General features: G+C 44.4%; 1 protein-coding gene across 2 annotated transcripts; it reads left to right on the plus strand.

Moving 5' to 3' along the window:
• The first annotated feature begins 5,288 nt into the window (after nucleotides 1-5,288).
• On the plus strand, nucleotides 5,289-27,869 carry GP6 (glycoprotein VI platelet). Of its 2 annotated transcripts, XM_067719154.1 has the most exons (12): nucleotides 5,289-5,385; nucleotides 5,480-5,522; nucleotides 5,612-5,649; nucleotides 5,856-5,908; nucleotides 12,902-12,990; nucleotides 16,694-16,729; nucleotides 16,845-17,102; nucleotides 20,522-20,806; nucleotides 23,786-23,839; nucleotides 24,958-25,017; nucleotides 26,186-26,236; nucleotides 27,103-27,869. In XM_067719154.1, exons 2-12 carry the CDS (start codon nucleotides 5,513-5,515, stop codon nucleotides 27,321-27,323), a joined length of 1,155 nt encoding a protein of 384 aa, XP_067575255.1. In that variant the 5' UTR covers nucleotides 5,289-5,385; nucleotides 5,480-5,512; the 3' UTR covers nucleotides 27,324-27,869. The 2 variants fall into 2 exon arrangements, with proteins under 2 accessions (XP_067575255.1, XP_067575254.1); XM_067719153.1 differs by lacking the exons at nucleotides 5,289-5,385; nucleotides 5,480-5,522 and having other exon boundaries at nucleotides 5,526-5,908.
• Nucleotides 27,870-27,876: the final 7 nt, after the last annotated feature.

Consider the following 27,876-nt stretch of genomic DNA (forward strand, 5'->3'; position numbering starts at 1 on the left):
TGTTTCAGTGTCTTGCTGGGATCAAAGGGTTCGGGCACAAACGGGTGAGTGTTTTCTCCCTTTTCTGCCTAGAGAACTCTGAAATGGGCCGAGTGGACTGAGGGATGAGCTTGAGTAGCCTTGAAAGCATCCCAGCCTTTAACCTGCACCATCTCTTCATCCACTCGTCGTGTTATTTGTTTTTAATGTTTTAATTCTTCACCATTATGCCAATCTCTGGTGGAAAACCTCTCCCCTTCTCTGGAAAGCTTCCTGATCCCCTGCTATTCCCCATCAGCACAGATGAGTCAAGAAGGGAATGCCCAGGTTTTCAAATAATGCAGAAAGGGAACACAGTTGAGGTCGACATTCACAACGCAGACACAGAGAACTGGGGACATTTGTACGGGCACCAGACCCCCCTGTGGGTATGGGACCATCACCCATTGGGTGTGTTGTGTGTCCTTTCCATTTGCTATCACCTCAACTGCTTCCATCTCCCTCATCTATGGAAGGTTTGTTCACAGGAAGGTACTCTTACTCAGGAGGCAGACTTGCAGTAAAATGAAGACCTCGGGCTTCCCTGGTGGCGCAGTGGTTGAGAGTCCGCCTACCGATGCAGGGGACGCGGGTTCGTGCCCCGGTCCGGGAAGATCCCACATGCCGCGGAGAGGCTGGGCCCGTGAGCCATGGCTGCTGAGCCTGCGCGTCCGGAGCCTGTGCTCCGCAGCGGGAGAGGCCACAACAGTGAGAGGCCCGCGTACCGCAAAAAAAAAAAAAAAAAGTTATTTAAAATGAAGACCTCAACATTTACTGGTTCTGGGACGTTTTGCAAGCAGTTTCCTGCATTTGGGTCCCAAGTTCCTTCTTTCTAAAATGAAATAACGGGAGTTCCCTGGGGGTCCAGTGGTGAGGACTTGGCGATTTCACCGCCATGGCCCAGGTTCAATCCCTGGTTGGGGAACTAAGATCCCACCAGCCACGGGGGGCATGGCCAAAAAAGAAAAGAAGAATGGTGTTGCATCAGTTAAGCTACAATGCATGTCAAGCTCAGACAACAACATTTTGCTCAGATTAGGGGTCATTGTGTAATGTTAACAATTGCTAGATAACATTTATTGAGGTCTTCCCATTGCCGAGGGCACATTATTATTGACCACAGTCCCTGTGCTGTATATTTCGTCCCTGTCACTTATTCATTAGATGACTTAAGGTTTGTACTTCTTAAGCCCCTTCACTTATTTTGGCAGCCACCCGTTTATTTCTCTCTGGTTCTGTGACTCTATTTTCGTTTTGTTTGTTTTGTTTGTTTTGTTCTTTAGATTCCGCATATAAGTGAGAGCGTATAGTATTTGTCTTTTCTCTGACTTATTTCACGTAGCAGAATACCCTCTAGATCCACCCATGTTGTCACAAATGGCAAGATTTTTTTTTTTTTTTTTTCCGGTATGCGGGCCTCTCACTGCTGTGGCCTCTCCCGTTGCGGAGCACAGGCTCTGGACGCACAGGCTCGGCGGCCATGGCTCATGGGCCCGGCCGCTCCGCGGCATGTGGGATCCTCGCGGACCAGGGCACGAACCCATGTCCCCTGCATCGGCAGGCGGACTCTCAACCACTGCGCCACCAGGGAAACCCGGCAAGATTTTTTTTAATGATTAATATGCCATTGTATATACCTGTATATCACATCTTCTTTATCTATTCATTTACTGATGGACAATTAGGATTGATTCTGTCTTGGCTATTGTAAATAGTACTGCTGTGAACATTGGGGTGCATGTATCTTTTAGAATTTGTGTTTTCATTTTTTTCGAATGTATACCCAGTAGTGGTAGTTCTATTTTTAGTTTTTTGAGAAGTCTCCATACTGTTCTCCATAGTGCCTGCTCCAGTTTACATTCCCACCAGCAGTGTATGAGGGTTCCCTTTTCTCCACATCCTTGCCAACACTTGTTATTTGTGGTCTTCTTGATGATAGCCATACCGACTGGTGTGAGAGAATGTCTCGTTGTGTGTGTGTTTTTTTTTTTAATTAATTAATTTATTTTTGGCTGCGTTGGGTCTTCATTGCTGTGTGTGGGCTTTCTCTACTTGCGGCAAGCGAGGGCTTCTCTTTGTTGCTGTGCGTGGGCTTCTCACTGCAGTGGCTTCCCTTGTTGCGGAGCACAGGCTCTAGGCACGTGGGCTTCAGTAGCTGTGGCTCACGGGTTCTAGAGCGCAGGCTCAGTAGTTGTGGTGCACAGGCTTAGTTGCTCCGTGGCATGTAGGATCTTCCCGGACCAGGGCTCGAACCAGTGTCCCCTGCATTAGCAGGCGGATTCTTAACCACTGCGCCACCAGGGAAGTCCCTCGTTGTGGTTTTAATTTGCATTTCTCTGATGATTAATGATATTGAGCATCTTTTCATGTGCCTGTTGGCCATCTGTGTGTCTTCTTTGGAAAAATGTCTATTCAGTTATTCTGCTCATTTTAAATCAGGTTGTTTGGGTTTTTTGCTGGTGCTTTGTATAAGCTGTTTACATATTTTGGGTACTAACTCCTTGTTGGTCGTATCATTTGCATATATTTTCTCCTATTCAGTAGGTTGTGTTTTCATTTTTTAAAAATCTTTATTTATTTATTTATTTTTGGCTGCATCGGGTCTTAGTTGCGGCACGTAGGATCTCTTGTTGTGGCCCACAGGCTCTTCGATGTGGCATGCAGACTTCTCTCTAGTTGTGGTGCGTAGGCTTCAGAACACGTGGACTGTGCAGTTGTGGTGCACAGGCTCCAGAGCGCATGGGCTCTGTAGTTGTGGCATGCGGGCTCTCTAGTTGTGGTGCGCGGACTCAGTACTTGCGATATGAGGGCTTAGTTGCCCCGCGGCATGCGGGATCTTAATTCCCTGACCAGGGATCGAACCCAAGTCCCCTGCATTGGAAGGCAGATTCTTAACCACTGGACCACCAGGGAAATCCCTGTCTTTTCATTTTGTCAGTGTTTTCTTTTGCTGTGCAAAAGCTTTTATGTTTAATTAAGTCCCATTTGTTTATTTTTGGTTTTTTTCCCGTTGCTTTAGGGAGATAGATTAAAAAAATATTGCTACAATTTATGTCAAAGAGTGTTCTGCCTATATTTTATTCTTGGAATTTTATGGTTTCCAAGCTTACATGTAGGTCTTTAATCCATTTTGAGTTTATTTTTGTATATGGTGTTAGAGAATGTTGTAACTTCATTCTTTTACATGTAGCTGCCTGGTTTTCCCAGCATCACTTATTGAAAAGACTGTCTTTTCTTCATTGTATGTTCTTGCCTTCTTTGTTGCAGATTAAGTGGGTTTATTTCTGGGCTTTCTGTCCTGTTCCATTGATCTATATGTCTGTTTTTATGCCAGTACCATACTGTTTTGATTATTGTAGCTTTGTAGTATAGACTGAAGTGGGGCGTGTGATAAATCCAGCTCTATTCTTCTTTCTCAAGATTGTTTTGACTATTTGAGGTCTTTTGTGTTTTCATAAGAATTTTTAAATTATTTGTTCTATTTCTGTGAAAAATGCCATTGGCATTTTAATAGGGATTGCATTGAATCTGTGGATTGCCTCAGGTAGTATGGCTATTTTAACAGTGTTAATTTTTCCAATCCATAGACATGATGTATCTTTCTCTCTGTGTCATCTTCAATTTCTTTCATCAGTGTTTTATAGTTTTCTGAGTACAGGTCTTTTATCTCCTTAGGTAGGTTTATTCCTAGGTATTTCATTCTTCTTGATGTAATGGTAAATGGGATTGTTTCCTTAATTTCTCTTTCTGATGTTTTGTTGTTAGTGTATAGAAATGCAGCAGATTTCTGTATATTAATTTTATATCCTACAACTTTACCAAGTTCATTGATGAGCTCTAGTATTAGTTTGGTGGTGTCTAGGATATTTTTTTATATATAGTGTCATGTCAACCGCAAACAGGGAGCTTCACTTCTCCTTTACAATTCAAATGACTTTTGCTTATTTTTCTTGTCTGATTGCTGTGTCTAGGACTTCCAATACTATGTGAATAAAGGTGGTGAGAATGGACATCCGGGTCTTTATTTCTGACTTCAGAGGAAATGCTTTTGGCTTTTCACTGTTGAGTATGATGTTGGCTGTAGGTTTGTCTTATATGGTCTGTATGTTGAAGTATACATGTTCCCTCTATGCCCACTTTGCTGAGAGTTTTTATCATGCCAAGCAATGATATTTGTTCTTAAGTTGACAGGGAAGACTAACATTGGATTAAAATGGGTAGATTAAAGATGATCTGCTTCAGTTGTCCAGTATCTGCTGATGGCTATCAAACTTATCACTCACTCCAGTCAAAAATGCTCCCGTGAATTTCTTATCCAATGGAATCTTTGACATCTGCTCAGACACCTAATGAGAATCTCGGCAGAACTCCCAACACATCTCAGAACCTCCTCCTTGTATTGGTCTTCCCATCTCAATAGATGCCATGCATCCTCTCCAATGATCAATTCATCGAGAATGATATATGATGCCCCTCTTTTGCTCTCAGTGCCCATCTGCTGCATCTCTAAATCTCAAAGCTCATCATTTCTATCCTCAAAAACTCCTCAAATCCATTCCCTTTTTTCTTTCATCACCACCACATTGTCATTACATGATCATTTGTCATGTAGCTGCCTGTAGCATGTTCCCTAATTGTCCCTCCACTTTCCACCTGGCCCCTTAAATCCATTTATCACACCAGAAATGTAGTAATTTAAAAAATTACAAGCTCACTGCTTGTTAATCCCTTTGTGGGTCATTATTACATTTAAACTTAAATCCAGACTCTTCTCCTCAGCTTCCAGTGTTTTGGACCTTTGCTGATATCTCCTGACGTTTCTATCTTTACCAAGAGCCATTTTTCACATTATGTACCATTTGTCCTTTCTGTGTGTGGGTCACGCAAAACTCCTTCTCACCTCTGAGTTTGCATATGTTGTTCCCTCTTCCTGGAAGGCAGTTCTTCTTGCACTTCGGAGATCTATGTGTTTCTTATCCTTCGGGGATCATCTCCCAAAGAAATCTCTCTTATAATGCAGGGTAGATAGTTTTATCATATAATAAGAGTAGCAACTTCTGTGTATTGGTTCACATGTCTAGACTCTGTTATTGGGTAGGTTCACTACAGTTTCCAAAACATCCAATAACTTGCCTCATATATGGAAGACACACAATAAATATTTATTGAATGGATGAATTAATCCAAGAGGAGATCAATAACAGATCTTCACTGTTTACTAATTCCTAGATCTACCTGAAGTCTACCTAAATCCTCCTGGAGATGACTACCTTCCCACTGTGACTGTGACCTCAGTCATCAGCATTCTACCTTTCCTCTTCCTCCTTATCCTTCTCCTCTGCTTGTGCTGGTGTCGAGCCAAAAACAGTACGTCCTGGAGGGGGGAGGGTTAACCTGGGAGGAGTGTGGGGAGGGGCTTTGTGGGTCCCCTACCAGGACTCTGATCACTGACTCTCTGTAGGAGCCACTGAGGATGACACCAAGGGCCAAGTGAATGATAACAGGTAGGAACATTTGGACTCTCTCAATAGAGAATGCTGTGTCTGTCTCATTTCTCAGACCTACCTGAATGCGTCTATCTCCTTTCCCTTAGCTCCAGCCCAGACATGGACTTCCAGGAAGAAAATCAATGTAAGAGGAGTGAGAAGTAGGGGTAGCCAGGGTGGGGAAGATAGAAGGCATCCTAGAAGAAGCCGAGAAGGTTGGGGGCAAACCTCACTGGGTGTGATGTCACTGCCCTTCCCCGATTTCAGTCATCCATCTCTGAAATATAGATGGCAAGACTGGATAATCTGAAGGCTCTTCCTGGAAGCCTCTCCTCTCCTCTTTTCTTGCAGATGATGTCTCAGTGGATATCCTGCCTGAGGAGGACAGACAAATGGACATGCATGTGAGTCTTTCCTCCTTCCCCTGCTCCCTCCCCCAGGTGTTCTCCCCTCACTGTGTATCTTCATGCGGGCAGGTCCACACAGAGGAAGGCCCACCGGAGTCTTCTGAGTCTCCTGCTCAGCTACGCCAGGACCCCCTTACAGGGAGCGGGGATCCACTTCCGTCCTGTACCACTGAGGATTCCATAAAATAGCCCTGTGTGTATGCCACCTTCACCTTGTCCAGAGAGCAGAGCCAGAACTGGCTGTGTGGACTCCAGGGTTCAAGTGCCCCTTAAGGAAAATGGGGCTTCGTGAGTTGTCCTACTCATGTACCCACGCCACTCATCATCTTGGAGCCCCCGCAAAGGCTCAAGAATAGAGAAGCCTTGTCAACCATAGAGAAATTCTGGGACGCATCACATATCTCTCAACGGATTCCTGGTTCCTTGTGTAGTTACCCACTCATTTGCTTATTTAACAAATGTTCACAGAAGTTGACTCTTTCTTTGGACCTGTGCTGACGATATACATATTAGTAAGATATAGCTTCTGGTCTTTTTTTTTTTCCTTCTATTTTTCATATTGGTTTTTATTTCAAATCAATGTCAGAGAGAACAATGGCAAAAATAGGACAAAAACTCCAAGTTCCCCTTCACTTGGCATAGCTTCTGGTCTTAAGGAACTCATGGTCTACTGAGAGAGGCAAATCACATGATCTGGCCCTTAGAAAGCAAAGAGGGAGCAGGCATTAAGGATGAGTTGGGTCACTGAGCAGGAACAATTGTCCAAGCATGTTTAAGGAGAACTCACTGGTACCAAAATACAAGGAGAAGCCAAGAAGTAAGAGTCGGGCTTCCCTGGTGGCGCAGTGGTTAAGAATCCGCCTGCCAGTGCAGGGGACTTGGGTTCGAGCCCTGGTCAGGGAAGAGCCCACATACCACGGAGCATCTAAACCCGTGCACTACAACTACTGAGCCTGCGCTCTAGAGCCTGTGAGCTGCAACTACTGAGCCCACGTGCCATAACTACTGAAGCCCACGTGCCTAGAGCCTGTGCTCCGCAACAAGAGAAGCCAGTGCAATGAGAAGCCCACGCACTGCAAGGAAGCATAGACGCTCTACTCGCCACAACTAGAGAAAGCTTGTGTGCAGAAACAAAGACCCAACGCAGCCAAAAAAAAATAAATAAAATAAATTTATAAAAAGAAGTAAGTCAAATCGGGCAAGGAGGAGGGCCTTTCCTGGCGTCCAGTGGTTAAGACTTGGCACTTCCACTGCAGGGGGCACGCGTTGGATCCCTGGTCGGGGAACTAAGATCCTGCATGCCACATGACAAAAAAATTGGGCAAGGAGGCAGTTCCTAATGGCGTTTCAGTCTAACGTTCTAGGAGTTTCTGAGAGCTGAAGCCTTCGGAGCAGCAAAAAATAAACAAGGAAATGTTCTTTGTAAAGGAACCAAATTGCAATAATTCAACTACAGAAGGGTTACTCTTGGGGAAGGGAATGATGCAGAGGGTGTTTAGGTCGGGGATTTACGGTTTTTCCCTGGTTTTGGTGAACTTCCCCCTTTAGTTATGCAATTAAAATAAATAGAACACAAACTTAAAAGCTTTTGCACAGCAAAGGAAAACGTAAACAAGACAAAAAGACAGCCCTCAGAATGGCAGAAAATATTTGCAAGTGAAGCAACTGACAAAGGATTAATCTCCAAAATTTACAAGCAGCTCATGCAGCTCAATATCAAAAAAACAAACAACCCAATCCAAAAATGGACAGAAGAACTAAATAGACATTTCTCCAGAGAAGATATACAGATTGCCAACAAACACATGAGAGGATGCTCAACATCACTAATCATTAGAGAAATGCAAATCAAAACTACAATGAGATATCACCTCACACTGTTCAGAATGGCCATCATCAAAAAGTCTACAAACAGGGCTTCCCTGGTGGCTCAGTGGTTGAGAGTCCGCCTGCCGATGCAGGGGACACGGGTTCGTGCCCCGGTCCGGGAAGATCCCACATGCCGCGGGGCGGCTGGGCCTGTGAGCCATGGCCGCTGAGCCTGCGCGTCCGGAGCCTGTGCTCTGCAACAGGAGAGGCCACAGCAGTGAGAGGCCCGCGTACCGCAAAAAATAAATAAATAAATAAAAATCTACAAACAGTAAATGGTGGAGAGGGTGTGGAGAATAGGGAACCCTCTTGCACTGTTGGTGGGAATGTAAATTGATACAGCCACTATAGAGAACAGTATGGAGGTTCCTTAAAAAACTAAAAATACAACTACCATACAACCCAGCAATCCCACTACTGGGCATATACCCTGAGAAAAGTATAATTCAAAAAGAGTCATGTACCACAATGTTCATTGCAGCTCTATTTACAATAGCCAGGACATGGAAGCAACCTAAGTGTCCATCGACAGATGAATGGATAAAGAAGATGTGGTACATATATACAATGGAATATTACTCAGCCATAAAAAACAATGAAATTGAGTTATTTGTAATGAGGTGGATGGACCTGGAGTCTGTCATACAGAGTGAAGTAAGTCAGAAAGAGAAAAACAAATACCGTATGCTAAAACATATATATGGAATCTAAAAAAAAAAAAAAAGGTTCTGAAGAACCCAGGGGCAGGACAGGAATAAAGATGCAGACGTAGAGAATGGACTTGAGGACATGGGGAGGGGGAAGGGTAAGCTGGGACGAAGTGAGAGAGTGGCATTGACATATATACACTACCAAATGTAAAATAGATAGCTAGTGGGAAGCAGCCGCATAGCACAGAGAGATCAGCTCAGTGCTTTGTGATCACCTAGAAGGGTGGGATAGGGAGGGTGGGAGGGAGGGAGACACAAGAGTGAGGAGATATGGGGATATATGTATATGTATAGCTGATTCACTTTGTTGTAAAGCAGAAACTAACCATTGTAAAGCAATTATACTCCAATAAAGATATTAAAAAAAATAGAACACAAAAAGAGATGTGAATGACAGGAGAGGAATTGGAGTTGGTATTAAAAATAATTCAATAAGGGGGCTTCCCTGGTGGCGCAGTGGTTGAGAGTCTGCCTGCTGATGCAGGGGACACGGGTTCGTGCCCCGGTCCGGGAGGATCCCACATGCTGCGGAGCGGCTGGGCCCGTGAACCATGGCCGCTGGGCCTGCGCGTCCGGAGCCTGTGCTCCGCGACGGGAGAGTCCACAGCGGTGAGATGCCCACGTACCGCAAAATAAATAAATAAATAATAATAATAATAATTCAATAAGTTTTGATGAGAGGAAGTAGAGAAGAAAGTTAATGGTAGGGTCAGTGAAATACAGCCAAGTGGTTTGGAGTGGAGAGTAGAAGAAATAGACGGGAATTGAGAATGTGTGTTGATTGATGGAAATAGACCCAGGGAGAAAAATAATGTGGACGATGTTGGGGAGTGACATTTCGTGGGGGAGCATAGTAGTAAGAGCTCAGAGTCTAGAATAGATGGGCTAATTAGGGTTCACATTCTCTTCTGCACCCACTAGCTGAATGATCATGTACACATTTAAAAATTATTCTCTTCAATATCCTCTAATACTCCATAATGGAAAAGAACATGAAAAAGAATATATATACGAGGCACTTCCCTGGTGGCACAGTAGTTTAGAATCCACTTGCCAGGGCAGGGGACATAGGTTCGATCCCTGGTCCAGGAAGGTCCCACATGCCGCAGAGCAACTAAGCCTGTGCACCACAACTACTGAGCCTGCGCTCCAGAGCCTGAGAGCCACAACTACTGAAGCCCGTGCGCTTAGAGCCTGTGCTCTGCAACAAAAACCACCACAGTGAGAAACACGCGCCGCAACTAGAGAAAGCCTGCGCGCAGCAACGAAGACCCAACACAGCCAAAAATAAATTAATATATATAAAAAAAGAATGTATAACTGAGTCATTTTGCTGTACACCAGAAACTAACACATCTTCAATCAACTATACTTCCATTAAAAATTAATAAAAAGATAAAAATTAAAAAATATAAGACAAGGGACACCAAAGATTGCCAGCAAGTCGCTAGAAGCTAGGAGAGAGGCACGCACCAATTCCCCCCACTCTGCCCCGACCTCTACCCCGCAGTTCTCAGAAGGAAATCTGCCAGTATCTTGATCTCAGACTTCTACATTCCAGAACCATGGCACAATAAATTTCTATTGTTTAAGCAACTCAGTTTGTGATACTTTGTTATGGCAGCCCTAGGAAGCTAATATACCATCGGACTGGCAAAGATTAGAAGGCTGGGTAATCCCACATTTTTAAAAACTTTTTATTTTATATTAGAGTACAGTTGATTAACAACGTTGTGTTAGTTTCAGGCGTACAGCAAAGTGATTCGGTTATACACAGACATGTATCTATTCTTTTTCAAATTCTTTTCCTATTTAGGTTGTTACAGAGTACTGGGCAGAGTTCCCTGTGCGGTACATAGGTCCTTGTTGGTTATCCATTTTAAATACAGCAGTGGGTACCTGTCAGTCCCAAACTGGGTAGCCCCACATGTTGGGGGTATTGGGGAGGTATGGGGGTCCTGTTGCACTGTTGGGGGGGAAGAAACTGGTGCGGCGAATGCAGAGTTCAGTTTGGCAGTAAGTAAATGAAAGATACACTTAAGAGCTGGCGTTTGCTGTTGGGTGCATGTTTCAAGGACATTTCACGTATGTCCACAGAGGCACGCGTAGAATGATATTTAGCTCAGAATTGTTTATCTTGGAGATATTTGGATGCGATGTGGCTGTCTGTTACTGGGACAGTGGAGGGATAAATGTGTTGGAAGCAAATCAATATTCTACAGATCTATGAAATCTCTGTGGGCAATGGAAAGACGAATGACTTCCACGGCATTGCACAATTTACAATACAGTATACATTTTGCACGGTACGAAATCACGGTTTGCAGAAATGAACTAATTCACATGAGATATTGTAGAGTTGTTCCTTGGAGATGGAGAAAAGAAATGAGAACTAAAGGGCATACGTAAAGTGAACAAGGGAGACACTCTGCCTAGATCCATGTGAACATGTGCTAAACCAGAGGAAAATGATTTATTTGGCTCCCAGCACCCAAGCTTCACCTAAAAAAGCACATTTGCTTCTAAGCTCAAGTTTTCTCACCAGAATGGGACTAAAGCAGAACCCGTTTCTCAGGCTTGCATGAGGATCAAATGACGGAATGCTTGAAAAGTGAGGAGTATTATAAAGGGATATTTGTGCATCCAAATTTATCTTGCCCTCTAAGTCCCTGAATGATGTAACCCAACGGTTCTCAACTGGGGGTGATTCTGCACCCCCCAGGGGACATCCGGCAATGTCTGGAGACGTTTTCGCTTGTCACAGCTGGAGGGGGCATAGCGCTAGTGACATCTAGTGGATGGAGACCAGGGATGCTGCTAGCCCTATTAATACACGGGACAGACCTCCCCTACTCCAGCAGAGTCACCTGGTCCAAATGAACTCATTAACAAAACAAATAGACTCAGAGAAAACAAAACTCATGGTTACCAAAGGGAGTAGCGGGTGGTGGTGGGAGATAAGAGTTTGGGGTTAATAGATACACACTACTTATATATAAAATAGGTAGGATCTACTGTACAGCACAGGGAGCTATACTCAATATCTTGTAATAACCTATAAGGGAAAAGAATATGAAAAGGAATATACATACCTACATATATATACATACATACATGTATTTATACATGTAAGAATACACGTGTATATGTATGTATGTATAACAATTGCTGTGTGTACAAGTGAAGCTAATACAACATTGTAAATTAACTATCCTTCAACTAAGAGAAATAAAAGATAATTAAAAGGAAAAGAATCACCTGCGAAAGTTGGGCCATCCTGATCTGGCCCTTCTAATCGCTTCAGTCTTAGTTTTCTGCTCACTTAAGTCCAGCTACACCACTCATTGTCTGCTTACATGAAAATGCCAAGCTCTTTATGTCATCAAGACTTTAGGGCAGGCTGAACGTGCTGCCTTTCCTCCATGAATATTTCTTACCATCAGGCATGCCCTCAAAACATCACCGCTCCAAAGAGAAGTTCCCCGAAACCACGCTATCACAGAGACCCGTCAGCTAGTATTCCGTGTCAGCACCTTGCTCAAAACACTTACCAAAGTTTCCATGCATTTTACCCCGGTAGAGGTCTAAAATGGTGCTGTAACTTCCCATTCTCCCTTCCCGCAGCCCCTGATAACGTCACAGCCCTTTCTGTCTCTATGAATTTGCCTGTTCCGGATATTTCATATAAATGGGATCGTATAATGTGTGGTCTTTTGGGTCTGGATTATTTCACTTAGCCTAATAAAGGTTCATCCAGGTCGTAGCCTGTGTCAGAATTTCGTTCCTTTTAAAGGCTGAACAATGTTCCACTGTGGTATGTGTACACCACAGTTTATTGATCCTTCCATCAATGGACATTTGCGTTGTTTCCATGTTTTGGCGATTGTGAATAATGCTGCTGTGAACACAGGTATACGAATATCTGTTCAGGTTCCTGCTGTCAGTTCTTTTGGGTATATACCCGGAAGTGGAGTTGCTGAAGCATTCACTGCTGGACGTTTTGAGGAAATGTTGTCCACAGCGGAGGCACCATTTTATACACCTACCAGCAAAGCATGAGGACTCCAACTTCTCCATTTCCTCACCAACATTTGTTAATATCTGTCTTTTTGATAGAGCCATCCTCATGGGTGTGAAGTGATATCTCATTGTGGTTTTGACTTGCATGTCCCTAATGAATGCCAGGGAGCTTCTGGGAGTATCAGAACGCAGACGATGCCTCACTAGGCAGACCTGCTGGGACACTGGGCTGGTGACGGGAGATAAGCCAGGCTCCTTGGAGCTTGTGTGCAAGTCATTCTACTGAGGGGACGCCTCCAGCTTGATGAGTCTCAATTAGGAAAAGCCAGGCCGATGGGGGAAGGGAGGAGAGCATTCTTCATTCCCATCGCATCCTGTATCTCTGCTCCAGCCCGCACCCAGGGCTTCCCTCCCGGGCTATACAGCTCAGGACCGGCCGAGGAACCATGTCCCCAACCATGGCTGCTTTCTTCTGTCTTGGTGAGTCAATCTGCAAAATGCTGAGGGATAGGCAGTGGGCTATGAGACAAAGAATTTTTTAAAAATTGCATCAGTACAAGAGGCAAGAGAAAATTTTCAGGGCAGGAGGTGACCAAGGGTCACCGCATTTATTTGTTGGGTGGGAAAACTGGGAGATGGTGTTTGTCTGAATTACTCTAGTTTATTCATGGCTGAGTTAAAAAATAAATACAGGTTTCCCAGTGTTGACTGCAACGTTCCCACTACTCCATGCTGTTTTAATTTTAATTAATTAATTAAAATATAGTTGATTCACAATGTGGTGTTAGTTTCAGGTGTACAGCACAGTGACTGAGATATATACATATATATGTTCTTATTCAGATTCTTTTTCTTATAGGTTATTACAAAATATTGAGTATAGTTCCCTGTGCTATAGAGTAGGTCCTTGTTGTGTGTTTTTTTATTAAACTGTTATTAGATTCTTTATAAAAGTTTATGCTTCTTTTTACAAGTTGTAAGAGAACATATAAGAAAACAATAAATTCTGTTCTAAGCCCCCCTTAAGTCACCAACAGTAGCCAATACTTGTTTATCCTTCTACATTTATCTTAATTTTTTAGTACAAATGTGTACACATACGTACATAGAGTTTTTTCTTATAAAAATAAGAACATATGGTACACATTCTGCAGCTTACTTTTTGACACATAGCAGTAGACATGTATAATTTTTAATTTATTCTTTTAAATAGCTGAATATTATTCCACAGTATTTAAACATTTCCTTGGCTCTTCGCTTTTTTTTGTTGTTAATTTTTTTTTTTTTTTGCGGTACGCGGACCTCTCACCGTCGCGGCCTCTCCTGTTGCGGAGCACAGGCTCCGGACGCACAGGCTCGGCGGCCATGGCTCACGGGCCCAGCCGCTCCGCGGCATGTGGGATCTTCCTGGACCGGGGCACGAACCCGCGTCCCCTGCATCGGCAGGCGGACTCTCAACCACTGCGCCACCAGGGAAGCCCTGTTGTTAATTTTTATTGGAGTATAGTTGATTTACAATGTTGTGTTAGTTTCAGACGTACAGCAAAGTGAATCAGCTATACATATAAATATATCCACCTTTTTTAAGATTCTTTCCACATACAGGCCAGTATGGAGTATTGAGGAGAGTTCCCTGTGCTATACAATTGGTCCTTGTTATGTTTTAATTTTTAATTTTGTTTAATGTGGATTTGGTATCAGGGCTAGATTACAGATTTAGCTTGTCAGTATCCCTCATGGTACTGGTGCAAACAATTCTGCCATTTGTGACAACGTGGACGGACCTTGAGGGTACTATGCTGAGTGATATAATCCAGATAGAGAAAAACAAATACTGCAGGATCTTACTTATACATGGAATCTCAAAAACCCACAAAAGCGGAGAGTAGGTTGGTAGATGCCAGGGGCCGGGGCATGGGGGTGGGGGAAATGGGGAGGTAGATGTTGGTCAAAGGGTACAAACTTCCAGCTATAAGATGAAGAACTTCTGGAGATCCAAATTATAGAATGATAATCATAGCTAATAATACTGTAGCATATACTCGAAATTTGCTAAGAGAGTACATTTAAATTTCTCACCAAAAAAAAAGATAATTACGTGAGGTGATGGATGTGTTAATTAGCTTGATTGTGGTAATTATTTCACAAGTCATCATGCTGTAAACCTTAGATACATAAGATTTCTGTTTGTCAATTAACCTCACTAAGGCTCTAGTAAGAGTCCCCCTTAACAGGACTGGGGGTGGGCTCAGATGCGTTTTTACTGCCTTCTCCGTATCAAGCTTTATTCTGGGCACGTGTGTGCATTATTTCCTTATTTCTTCAGAAGCACTTTATCGCTAAAAGGACAGAGGCTCCAAGCGGCTAAGAAGGAAGGAAACAGTTGGTGTTACTGGGGATAAGCGTGTATACTATGAACACAAACTGCCTCTCATTCACTTATTCGTTCTTTAAAGACACTCATGTAGCACTTACAGATACATTATTCTGTGTTTTTAAACGGACACTCACTCATTTAATCCCCATAACAGCCTGATGAAGTAGGGCCTACGATTATTCCCATTTTACAGGTGAGAAAACTGAGGCCCGGAAGGATGAAGTAACTTGTCTAAGGTCACACAGCTATGGCTCGAATACAAACTAAGGAATGTTTGCACCAAATCCACATTCTTTACCACGAAAATATGCTGCTAGTGTTTGAATCTACCTGGTCGTGGGCCTCACGGGACCTACTCTGCAATATATGCTGTATATTAATTGTTGTTTACCTGAAATTCAAATTTCACTGGGAGTCCCATGTTTTTATTTGCTAAATCTGGCAACCCTAGGGAGACTTAAATTGTTAATGCTACTAACTCAGCAAAACGGTTAAAAAAAAAAAAAGAGTCTTAGCTTGAGAGAAAAAGGGCAGTTTTTCAACCTAGAGAAGAATTAGTTCAGTTAGAAGAGAAAATGGGGGGAAGGCACCTCCAAGGATAAAAATGGAATGTGTAGATGATGCAGTTTGATAGATGTGTAAAGTTACATGGAAAGGCTATTGAAAATTGTGAAAAGCATTAGATATAGGTTCAAGGAACACTATGTGGATGGAAATAAAACATACAATTATTGATCCTAGGGAAAATAAATAGAAAAATAGTATGTAGGGACATTATAATGCTCAGGTGTGAATAATATTTGCACAGTCATAATAATGACTTAACCCAAAAGCACAAAATAGGGAGAATATTGATTTAACCCGAAAGCATAAAATAGGGAGGAATCCAGTATTAATGCACCCTGAGAGCTCTTGACTTATGATTTAATGCAAGACACCACGTCGGGATCTAATATATGGCATGGTGATTATAGCTAATAATACTGTAATATATACTTGAAAGTTGCTAAGAGACTAGATCTTCAGTGTTCTCACCACTAAAAAGAAATAGCAACTATGTGTCCGGCTAGAGGTGTCAGCTAGTACTATGGTGGTAACCATCCTGCTACAGAAAAATGTCTCAAATCAACACTGTTACACGTACACCATGTTACATGTCAATTACATCTCTGTGAAACTGGAAAAAAGTGAGAGCCCCTGCTAGCACACAGCTCCCTTCTCTTTCCAGCTGTGTGAATGGGGAAGTGTACTGCAGGGAGCTGGGGGTTGCGGCAAGGAATCCCTGTTCAGCTTTTTTAAAATTGTGGTAAAATAATACACTTCACATAAAATTTACCATTGATGACATGCAGTCCACGCACAATGTTGTGCAACCAACACGTCTCTCTAGTTCCAAGGCCTTTTCACCACTCCAAAAGGAAACCTCATACCCGTTACAATCACTCCCCAATCCCCGCTCCTCCCGGTACCCACCACCCCCCTCCCCCATCTACTGTCTCTGGACGGATTGATCCATTCTGGATGTTTCATAGAAATGGAATCGTACAATCATGGCCTTTTCTGGCTGGCTTCTTTCACTTCAATTACGTGCATGTGTGTCTTTGAAAAAAAAATTATGACAAAAGAAAGCGAACACCTGAAACTAACACGTTGTTAATCAACTATACCCCCAACATAAAATAAAAATTTTAAAAAAAGAAAAAAAGAACGCCAATGCATGCAAGTTTCTCATCCCGGTGCCCAGCAGGCAGGAAGTGTGGATTCATGCTGAGGTCCTGGTGACTGACCCTTTGCTTCTTTCCTCAGGGCTGTGTCTGGGGCAGGTGATACAGGCTCAGAAAGGTGAGTCCAGATCCCTCTTCTGGGTTCAGCCAGCGAGAGGGCAGAAGCGGGTGGGAGAGCCCAGGAGGAGGCTCTGTGGGAAGCTGATCTCTGCTAGACTCTGCTTCCCTTCCAGGCCTGCTGCCCAAGCCCTCCCTCCAGGCCCGGCCCGGCTCCCTTGTGCCCCTGGGGAAGCCGGTGACCATCAGCTGTCAGGGCCCTCCAGGCGCGGACTTGTACCGCCTGGAGGAACTGATATCCCGGAAGTATTTGGACCAGGCGGAGCTCTCCATCTCGGCCATGGAACAACGCTTCGTCGGACGCTACCGCTGCTCCTATCAGAGCGGGACCACCTGGTCTCCCCCCAGCAACCAGCTGGAGCTGGTTGCTACTGGTAACTGGGCGTGGGGTGCGGCTGGATTTGTAGCCGCAGGGCTGCTGTGGTCCTCAGTTCTGGGCTCAGACAGTGGGGGTTATGGTGACCGTAAATCCGAAGTCCCAATCCAGAGTCCCAGAGGGGTTGGGCTTAGGGTGGGGCAAGCGAGGCATTGGCTTTAGGTGCTAAATTTAGGTGCCAAAAAACTCAGTAATCAACATAAGTAATACGTTAATGCAATATCTTAAAAAAAAAAAACCAAAACCCAAATCAATGCAAAAACATCCACGATGTACACAATTACCGCAATTTTAAGTAAAGACAAGTTCCGGAAATGCCGTTCCAAGCCACATCCAGACCTGACACAAGAGGAAAAATGCGTACCCCTCTAGCCACATTTATGCATTGAAAAAATAAATTTGTTTCTTTATTGGCTGCACTGTGCGGCACGCGGGAGCTTAGTTTCCTGACTAGGGAGCCAGCCCGTGCCCCCTGCAGTGGGAGCACGGAGTCCTAACCACCGGACCGCCAGGGAAGTCCCACGTTTATGCCTTTTTATTTATTTTTTGATGGAATAAAATGTTCTCAGCATATCCTTTTCTGGCTAATGCATTTTTAAATGATTATTTTCTGAAGTGGCTTCAAAAAACATTGAGTTTGCTTCCATCAAAGCCAGGAGAGTAAAATGAAAATGAATTCTGTTTATTTTTTGTATAAATAAAATATTTAAACTTAAAATAATGTGAGTTTTAGTAACCTACTTTTAAACTTTTCAGTCTTTTTGCAGCTATGTTCATAACGTGGAACAAATGAACCGTAAAAAGCCATAAAAACGTTTTGAGCCTTTTGCCTCCAATTATCAGGCAGCTTTCACTGTTGTGAGTACTGTGTGCCAGGCGTGGATTGGGAGCCTCTGTGATGATAATAATAGCAAGTTATACAGCAGGGTAGGTTCATGTTTCAGACTTCAACATGGCTCCCCTGGGCACAGGTGGATTCTGTCTTTGTTTAAAATCTTGATATTTTGTTTCCTGTAAATGTGTTTGCATTCATTTTTATTTTAAAATTTGCATTAAAATAATATTTATCTTGATTACTGAAGTTTTTTTTTTTTCATCCGAAGAGAGTGCCTAGCTTGCCTCACCCTAACTCCCGACTACTTGAGGTACAGTGGTCCACCAGTGTGCCTTGGGGGCTGACTCAAATACCATCTTTTTTTAATTTTATTTTTAAAAGAAGGTAGCTTATTTATTTGTTTATTTATTGGCCTCACCACGCAGCATGGGGGATCTGAGCTCCCCCACCAGGGATCAAACCTGTGCCCTTGCACTGGAAGTGCAGAGTCTCAACCCCTGCACCGCTAGGGAAGTCCCCCATCAAATACTATCTTCTCATTATTTCCCTCACCACCCTACTTAAAATTCCATCTCGATTTAAAATGGCACTCATCGTTATCTGGTATGCCACACATTTACTTATCTATTTTTTTCTTAACTTATTTTTATTTGTTTATTTTTGGCGGTGTTGGGTCTACCGTTGCTGCACACGGGCTCTCGAGTTGCCGCGAGCAGGGGCTACTCTTCATTGTGGTGCCTGGGCTTCTCGGTGCGCTGGGTTCTCTTGTTGCGGAGCCTGGGCTCTAGGCGTGCGGGCTTCAGTAGTTGTGGCACGTGGGCTCAGTAGCTGTGGCTCGTGGGCTCTAGAGCACAGGCTCAGTAGTTGTGGTGCACAGGCTTAGTTGCTCTGTGGCACGTGGGATCTTCCCGGACCAGGGCTGGAACCCGTGTCTCCTGCATTGGCAGGCAGATTCTTAACCACTGCGCCACCGGGGAAGCCCTACTCATCTATTAGCTGTTGGCTATTCTTTCTTCCTGACGGGATTTTTATTTCTGGAGACTAATACATAATAGTTGCTCAGAGGAAAAAATTGTTGAATGAAAGAATGAGCCATAATTATCAGGCAACTTTGGCTGTTGTGAGTATGGCTTTCTAGGCGTGGCTTGTGACGCTCCATGATGATAATAATAATATCAACTTACATAGTAGGATAGGTTCGCCTCTAGGAGCAGACAGCCTGGAGCCAACCTCCGTGATTGCAAATTTCAGCTCCACCACTTATGCTATCTTGTGACCTCGGACAAGTGATTCAGCATTGTGGACTTTAGTTTCATGTATAAAGTGGGGATATTTATAGGAGTGAATGCATAGGTCTTTGTGAGGGTTCAGTGAATTGATAAATGGCATGGTCTCGGAACAGCACCTGGAATCTGGCACTCTAATACGTTTACAATATAACTATTGTATACTGTAATACAAGCTTACGGTATAGTATCAGGTTAAGCTAGCTTGTTACTACCATTATATTTTGGGTGCTTGCTATGCACTCCGTATTCTGTTAAATGCTTAACACATATTGTTTCATCCAGTCATTCCCGTTTTATAGTAGAGAGCACGGAGGCACAGATATAGGGGGAGATTCGTCCAGCCCCTAAGCTGCAAAACCAGGATTTGAGCCTGGGTACCGTCATGTCACTCCTGTCGTGCTCCCTTAACCACTTTGTGAGCTGGTGGTGGGAAGAGTAGCTTCTCTAGGCTGGATACAGCTGGAAAGTTCCCTAGCCTGTAAAGAGGTGGGGGAACCTTCCCATCCCCACAGCTGAGACACTGGCCACCATCTTTATTTATTTATTTATTTTCAGTTTTAATATTTTTTTAATGGAAGTATAGTTGGTTTACAATGGTGTGTTAATTTCTGCTGTACAGCAAAGTGATTTGGTTATATATATATATATTCTATTTTTTAAAATATTCTTTTCCATTATGGTTTATCATAGGATATTGAATACAGTTCCCTGTGCTATACAGTAGGACCTTGTTGTTTATCCATTCTGTATATAAAAGCTTACATCTGCTCACCCCAACCTCCTACTCCATCCCTCCCCTAGCCCCTTCCCCCTTGGCAACCACCAGTCTGTTCTCTATGTCTGTGAGTCTGTTTTTGTTTCATAGATATGTTCATTTGTGTCATATTTTAGGTTCCACATATAAGTGATATCATATGGTATTTGTCTTTCTCTTTCTGACTTACTTCACTTAGTATGATAATCTCTAGTTACATCCAGGTTGCTGCAAATGGCATTATTTCATCCCTTTTTATGGCTGAGTAGTACTCCATTGTATATATGTACCACATCTTCTTTATCCATTCATCTGTTGATGGACATTTAGGTTGTTTCCATGCTTTGGCTATTGTGAGTAATGCTGCTATGAACATAGGGGTGCATGTATCTTTTTGAATTAGAGTTTTGTCTGGCTATATGCCCAGGTGTGGGATTGATGGATCATATAGTAATTCTAGTTTTAGTTTTCTAAGGAACCTCCATACTGTTTTCCACAGGGGCCACCATCTTTAATACCAGAGTTTTCTTCTCTCCCAGGAGTTTTCACCAAGCCCTCGCTCTCAGCCCAGCCCAGCACGGCAGTGGCCCCAGGAGCGGACGTAACTCTACGGTGTCACAGCCAGTATGGTTTTGACCAATTTGCTCTGTACAAGGAGGGGGACACTGGGCCCTACAAGACACCTGAAAGGTGGTACCAGGCTGATTTTCCCATCACCACGGTGACTGCTGCCCACAGTGGGACCTACCAGTGCTACAGCTTTTCCAGCAGATCTCCATACCTGTGGTCGGCCCCCAGCGACCCTCTGGAGCTCGTGGTCACAGGTTAGGGGTGCAGACCAAACCTTTTCCCCCAGCCTTCACAGGCCCTGGTGGAAGCTCCAAGGGGAGGGAGCAATAGGCATGAAGAAAGTGGGAGGGCAGGAGAAGACAGAGGCTTTGGAGGGTGTATGAGTGTCTGAGTGCTGCTGTAACAAATCACCATGGATTCACTGGTTTAAAATATCACAAGTTTATTACCTTACAGTTCTGGAGGTCAGAGGTCAAAAAGGGGTCCTGCGGGGGGGGAAAAAGAAAAAAAAGGGGTCCTGCGGGGATAAAACAAAGGTGTCAGCCAGCCTTCTTTCTGGAGGCTCAAGGGGAGGTTTCTGGTGCCTCTGCCAGCTTCTAGAGGTGCCTACATCTTTTGGCTTCCATGGTCCATTGCTCCATCATCAAAGTCAGCATCATAGCATCTTCTAATCTATCTCTGACTCTTCCTCCTTCCTGCCTCTCTCTTATGCTTTTAAGGACCCTTGTGATTGGCCCCACCCAGGTAGTCCAGGGTAATCTCCCCAGCCCAAGATTCTTTTTAAAAAATTTTTTATTGAAGTATAGTTGATTTACAATGTTGTGTTAGTTTCAGGTGTACAGCAAAGTGAATCAGTTATACATATACATATATGCAGTCTTTTCATTTATTTTATTTTTATTTTTTAAAATTTTGTTTCTTCCTTTTTTCCTTTTTTTTTTTGGCCGCACCGCGTGGCATGCGGGAGCTTTAGTTCCCCGACCAGGGATCAAACCTGTGCCCCCTGCAGTGGATGCACGGACCCCTGGACCACCAGGGAATTCCCTACTTTATTTTATTAATTAATTAATTTATTTTTAGGCCGGGCCATGCAGCGTGTGGGATCTTAGTTCTCCGAGCAGGGATCGAATCTGCGCCCCCTGCATTGGGAGTGTGGAGTCTTAACCACTGGACCACCAGGGAGGTCCCTTATTTTTATTTAAATTTTCTTTTTTATATTTTATATTGGAGTATAGTTGATTAACAATGTTGTGTTAGTTTCAGGTGTATGACAAAGAGATTCAGCTATACATATACGTATATCCACTCTTTTTAAGATTCTTTTCCCATACATTACAGAGTATTGAGCAGAGTTCCCTGTGCTATACAGTAGGTCCTTATTAGTTGTCTGTTTTCTACATAGTAGGGTGTAGGCATCGATCCCAGTCTCCCAATTTGTCCCTCCCCCGCTTTCCCCCAGTAACCATAAGTTTGTGTTCTATGTCTGTGACTCTATTTCTGTTTTGTAAATAAGTTCATTTGTACCCTTTTTTTAAGATTCCACATATGAGCGATATCTTGTGATGTTTGTCTTTCTCTGTCCTGCTTACTTCGCTCAGTATGACAATCTCTAGATCCATCCATGTTGCTGCGAATCAGCCCAAGATTCTGAATCACATCTGCAAAGTCCCTTTTGCCATGGAAGGTACCATAGTCACCGGTTCTGGGGATTAGGATACTGTCATATTTGGGAGGCCATTATTCTGGGTATACACACTAAGAAAAATAAATTTTAGTTATTTATTTATTTTTGCGGTACGCGGGCCTCTCACTGTTGTGGCCTCTCCTGTTGCGGAGCACAGGCTCCGGACGCGCAGGCTCAGCGGCCATGGCTCACGGGCCCAGCCGCTCCGCGGCATGTGGGATCCTCCCGGACCGGGGCACGAACCCGCGTCCCCTGCATCGGCAGGCGGACTCCTAACCACTGCGCCACCAGGGAGGCCCTAAATTTTATTTTTTAAATTTTTTGGTCACGCTGCGCAGCTTGTGGGGTCTTAGTTCCCCAACCAGGGATTGAACCCATGCCCCCTGCAGTGAGAGCGCGGAGTCCTAACCTCTGGACCGCCAGGGAATTCCCAAGAAAAAAATGTTCATTGCAGCTCTATTTACAATAGCCAGGAGATGGAAACAACCTAAGTGTCCATCATCGGATGAATGGATAAAGAAGATGTGGCACATGTATACAATGGAATATTACTCAGCCATAAAAAGAAACGAAATTGAGCTATTTGTAATGAGATGGATGGACCTAGAATCTGTCATACAGAGTGAAGTAAGTCAGAAAGAGAAAGACAAATACCGTATGCTAACACATATATATGGAATTTAAGGGAAAGAAATGTCATGAAGAACCTAGGGGTAAGACAGGAATAAAGACACAGACCTATTAGAGAATGGACTTGAGGATATGGGAGGGGGAAGGGTAAGCTGGGATAAAGTGAGAGAGTGGCATGGACATATCTACACTACCAAACGTAAAATAGATAGCTAGTGGGAAGCAGCCGCGTAGCACAGGGAGATCAGCTCTGTGCTTTGTGACCACCTAGAGGGGATAGGGAGGGTGGGAGGGAGGGAGACGCAAGAGGGAAGAGATATGGGAACATATGTATATGTATAACTGATTCACTTTGTTATAAAGCAGAAACTAGCACACCATTGTAAAGCAATTATACTCCAATAAAGATGTAAAAAAAAGAACTTTTAATACTATGAATAATGCCTTGTGACTTGTCTAGGTAAAAAAAAAAAAAAAAAACCCAGAAGCAAGCAGCAAGGGTGGTGGGAGGGGAAAGCGGGGCTGTGTTTTATTCCGTAGGCAGTTCCCTTTTCTCCCCACATGGGATGCCTGTCTTCCCCAGATGTATCCCATAGTTTCTGTCTCCTCATCTGCTTCCCAGGAGGCAAGAGCCCGGTTTGTTCCCAGGGAAGGCAGATAAGTAAGACGGCAGGTCACAGAGATCCAGAAGAAAGGAAAGCACTGAGCTTCGAAAAGCAGGGAAGGCAGCTGCAGGGAGTGTCATTAATCAGCCCCAGAATGTGCTAGGTGTGCCTTTCAAATGCTATTTAACACTCAAAACAGTCCAATGATGGAAGCGTCTTTATTTTTATTTTCCAGGTGAGGAAACTGGGTTTGCTCAGGCTCCATACCTAACAGAGCACAGAATTCTCTCTCTTTTCTTTTTCTGATTTCTCAGGGACCTCTTTTACCCCCAGCTGGTTGCCTACAGAACCACCTTCCTCTGTGACAGGTAAGTTCCGGAGGATTCACCCTGGTTTCCGTGGTATAAGGCACATGGACCCCCTTTTCTTTCTCCTCTTTGTCTAGATTTCTCAGTTTATTTCATTTGCCTCTTTCACAGATTTGCTTTATTTTAAAAATTGCTTATTTCTGCTTGTAAAGAAGGTATAATATATGTATAGATATGTCTATCCTGTGCCACATCCCCACCTCTCTCCAGCCTTTCGGGGATGGTTTATGATGTCTAACCTGTAGAAGAAGAAGCAGGGTGGCTTGTAAAATTGTAGATTCCTGGGCTCCAGTTCTGAGTCTCTGATTCCATTGATCAGTGGTTCTCAAACTGTAGTGGGCTTGAGAATCACCTAGAGAGCTTATACAGGACAGATTCCTAGACCCGTAGAGTTTCTGATTCAGAGGGGGGTCTGGGGTGGGGTCCAATAATTTTCAAGTTCCCAGGGGATGCTGATGCTACTGGTCTGGGGATGCTCCTTTGAGAACCACTGCACTATCTTTTGTGTGAGCCATGGTCTTCCCAATTTTCATGGCATCTCAGCTGCTTCCGGCGGTATCGGATGTCAGCCTGTGTCTTAAGAAATAGTACGCTAGGTCTTCCCTGGTGGCGCAGTGGTTAAGAATCCACCTGCCAATGCAGGGAACATGGGTTCGAGCCCTGGTCCGGGAAGATCTCGCATGCCGCGGAGCAACTAAGCCCGTGCGCCACAACTACTGAGCCTGCGCTCTAGAGCTCGTGCTCCACAACAAGAGAAGCCCCCGCAATGAGAAGCCCGCGCACAGCAACGAAGGGTAGTCCCCGCTCGCCGCAGCTAGAGAGAGCCCGCCCATAGCAACAAAGACCCAGTGCATCCAAAAATAAATACATAAAATAAATTTAAAAAAAAGAAAGAAAGAAATAGTACGCTAGGCTGTGACATCTCGAAATGACCCCTGACACCTCATTTCTTATTAAGCCATTTTGGGCTTTTTGAGTTTGTCTTTCCTCTGTGTCTGGGCAGTGTGTGTTAGAGAAATGGGTTCCAGGGAGACTGGGTATCTGAGAAGGGGTATGGAGAGTAGGGACTTACTGGGCAAACCTGGCATTGCCCAGTTCCTTATAATCTTCTTGCTTAGAATTCTCAGAAGCCTCCAAGAAACTGAACCACTCGCTCGTGAACGAAGTTGCCACCACTGGTGAGTAGCCAGGCGCCTACTGCTCAGCAGAAAGGAGTTGGAGGATGGGGCTCTCTTCCATCAGCTCCGGCTGTAGGCTTTTTTTTTTTTTAAATTTTTAAAAATTTTACCATGTTGTGTTTCTACTGTACAGAAAAGTGAATCAGCTATACATATACGTATAATCCCCTCTTTTTTGGATTTCCTTCCCATTCAGGTCACCACAGAGCACTGAGTAGAGTTCCCTGTGCTCTACAGTAGGTTCTCATTAGTGATCTATTTTATACATAGTATCAGTAGTGTATAGATGTCAATCCCCCTCTCCCAATTCATCGCACCCCACCCCCGCTTCCCACCTTGGCGTCCATACATTTGTTCTCTACGTCTGTGTCAGGCTGTAGGCTTTTAATCTGCTTCTCAAACCACCTGATTCTTCCCAGGAAAGTCCTGGGTTTGAAGATGAGGATGGGATGGAGATGGGCTGTGAGCTTGGGGGCAGCAGAGTGTTCTGGGTAATGTGGCTCTTTCCAAGATGGCGGCACCAAGGCTATCATGGGAAGGCCATTGCTCGTCCCTACACATTGCTCTTCTGACTTGGCTCTGATCCATGTGTGTAATCTCGTTCCCACTGCTTCCAGGCAGAGCCCATGCTTCAGCCCCAAATAGATCATAGTTACCTGGACACAGTACATTTTTTCTTATTCCTCCAGTCCAATGCAAATATGCTTCCTTTATGTTGCCATTCTCTTTGCCCTTGGCTTCCCCAGAAAAAAGTCTCCATTTCCCCCAAGATGGAAAACCTTTGACAGATCCCCAGAGAACAGGTTAGATATCTCCACTGCGTCCACACAGCTCTAGCTTTTTTTAGGTTCCTGATGCCAGCAGGGTCTTTCTAAGACCCTGATGAGATTCCTCTTCACCCTCTGTTCAAAACCTTTCTGGGTTCCCAGTCACTCTCAGGACAGATAGGAAAACTGACTCATACATGTGAAGTCATTTGCCCGAGACGCTGCATCTGATAAGTGATGGGTCTGGGGTTCACATTGGAACACCCTGACTCTACAGTTCATGCTCTTCTTATAACCCTGGAATTCCAGCTCCCAAGTGCATGTGTTCAGGAGAGCGGTAGAAGCAGGGGTAGGAGAAGAGATGGTTCCACCCCTTTACACTTATCCTTTTTGTTTCCCAGAAACTTCTAGGAATATCACCATCCTTCCAAAGGAGTCAGAGCCTCCAACTGGTGAGCAAGTGTCCTTCTCTGGACCAACTTCCTTTCCCCGTCCCATGTCTTTACCCAAAGCTGGCTGCTTTCCCTACACAGGAGCTGCAGCTCTGTGATCTTGGGTTCTGGTGTGTAAAGTATGAAGTGGAGGGGGACTGTTAGTGTGTGGAGCTCCGAACTGGGCAGGGATCAGGTGTGAAGGTGACCTTCTCAAAGGTCAGAGAAAGAAAGATAAGTTTCATCTCTCTCCCCACCCGTTACAACCGTCTCCTGATCCACGATTAGCCGAATAACCAGGTAGTGTCTGTGTGTGGGGTGAGGCTGTATCAGAGGCCTGCGAGGGGGTGTATGGAAGAGGTGATAGTTAGACAATTGGGCTTATCTAATCCTAACCCTTGGTGAGGAGGAGAGGAGCCTTCCAGAAAGGAGACTGGCATCCTAGCTAGCCAGGAGTAACAGAGTCTCAGATGAGGGATACGGCTGTGAGAAACCCAATATGCATGTGGGTCTTGGAGAAGGGCTTTTTTGTTTTGCTGCACCGTGCTGCATGTGAGATCTTTTTTAAAAAATTGATTATTTACTTATTTATTTTCTTTCTTTTTTTTTTGGTTGCGTCAGGTCTTAGCTGCGGCATGCGGGGTCTTTGTTGAGGCATGCGGGTTCTTTCACTGTGGTGCGAGGGCTTCTCTCTAGTTGTGGCGTGCGGGGTTTCTCTCTCTTGTTGTGTCACTCAGGCTCCAGGGCGCGTGGGCTCTGTAGTCGTGACACGTGGGCTTAGTTGCCCCACGGCATGTGGGATCTTAGTTCCCTGACTGGAGATGGAACTTGGGCCCCCTGTGGAGATGGGCGTTTATCATCTGCTCCTGTCTCTCTTGTTCCTCCAGGTCTTGCCTTCCAGTATTACACTAGGAGCAATCTGGTCCGGATATGCCTTGGGGCTGTGATTCTGATACTCCTGGTGGGGCTTCTGGCAGAAGATTGGCACAGCCGAAAGAAACCCCTGATGCACCGGGTCAGAGCTGTCCACAGGCCACTCCCACCCCTCCCTCAGACCCAGAAGTCACACGGTTGTCAGGCTGGGGGTCAACCAGATGATCATAACTGAGGATCCCATCGTTAGAATCCCAAGGCTTGGTTGTATCTAAGAGATAGGTCATGGGAGTGGGGAGGGGACTTGGTGTGGAGTGTGAGAGTGAAAGGATAGAGCCTACATCTGTGGAAAAAGAGGGCGGCGGAGGGGGGTGTTCTTCTTGGGGCCCCATCAGGGAGTTGAGTCAGTGTCTATTTGGCTGTATGTCCCAGGACTCTCTTTGTTTGGGATGGAAGGAATCTGGTGGATGCCATAGACTCCTCACTGATGTCTTGCTCATTGTGGACCTTGTGGCACCTCACCTGGGCCATCACACTTATCTCTTTCTCCAACCTTCCCTAATACGAGTTCCAGATTGACTTCTCATATTCCCACCTCTTACAGCTGACCTGTTCTATCCTTTGCACAAAACTCTCCCATGTTTCCCCCGTGCACACCCCGTGCTTTTTTTTCTTTTCTTTTTTTTTTAACTGGAGTATAGTTGATGTACAATGTTGGGTTAGTTTCTGGTGTACAGCAAAGTGAATCAGTTCTGTGCTTTTTTTCCTGATTATCCCCAAACCTAACC

This window comes from Pseudorca crassidens, chromosome 20, assembly GCF_039906515.1.
Source record: "Pseudorca crassidens isolate mPseCra1 chromosome 20, mPseCra1.hap1, whole genome shotgun sequence".
Taxonomy (NCBI): Eukaryota; Metazoa; Chordata; class Mammalia; order Artiodactyla; family Delphinidae; genus Pseudorca; species Pseudorca crassidens.

What these genes read in the sequence shown, in the direction of transcription:
- GP6 (XM_067719153.1), top strand. Translation starts at nt 5,793, where the DNA reads ATGGCAAGACTGGATAATCTGAAGGCTCTTCCTGGAAGCCTCTCCTCT. An exon ending in GGCTGCTTTCTTCTGTCTTG is followed by an intron (nt 12,991 to 16,693) that starts GTGAGTCAATCT and finishes TTCTTTCCTCAG; the next exon opens with GGCTGTGTCTGGGGCAGGTG. An exon ending in GGTGATACAGGCTCAGAAAG is followed by an intron (nt 16,730 to 16,844) that starts GTGAGTCCAGAT and finishes CTTCCCTTCCAG; the next exon opens with GCCTGCTGCCCAAGCCCTCC.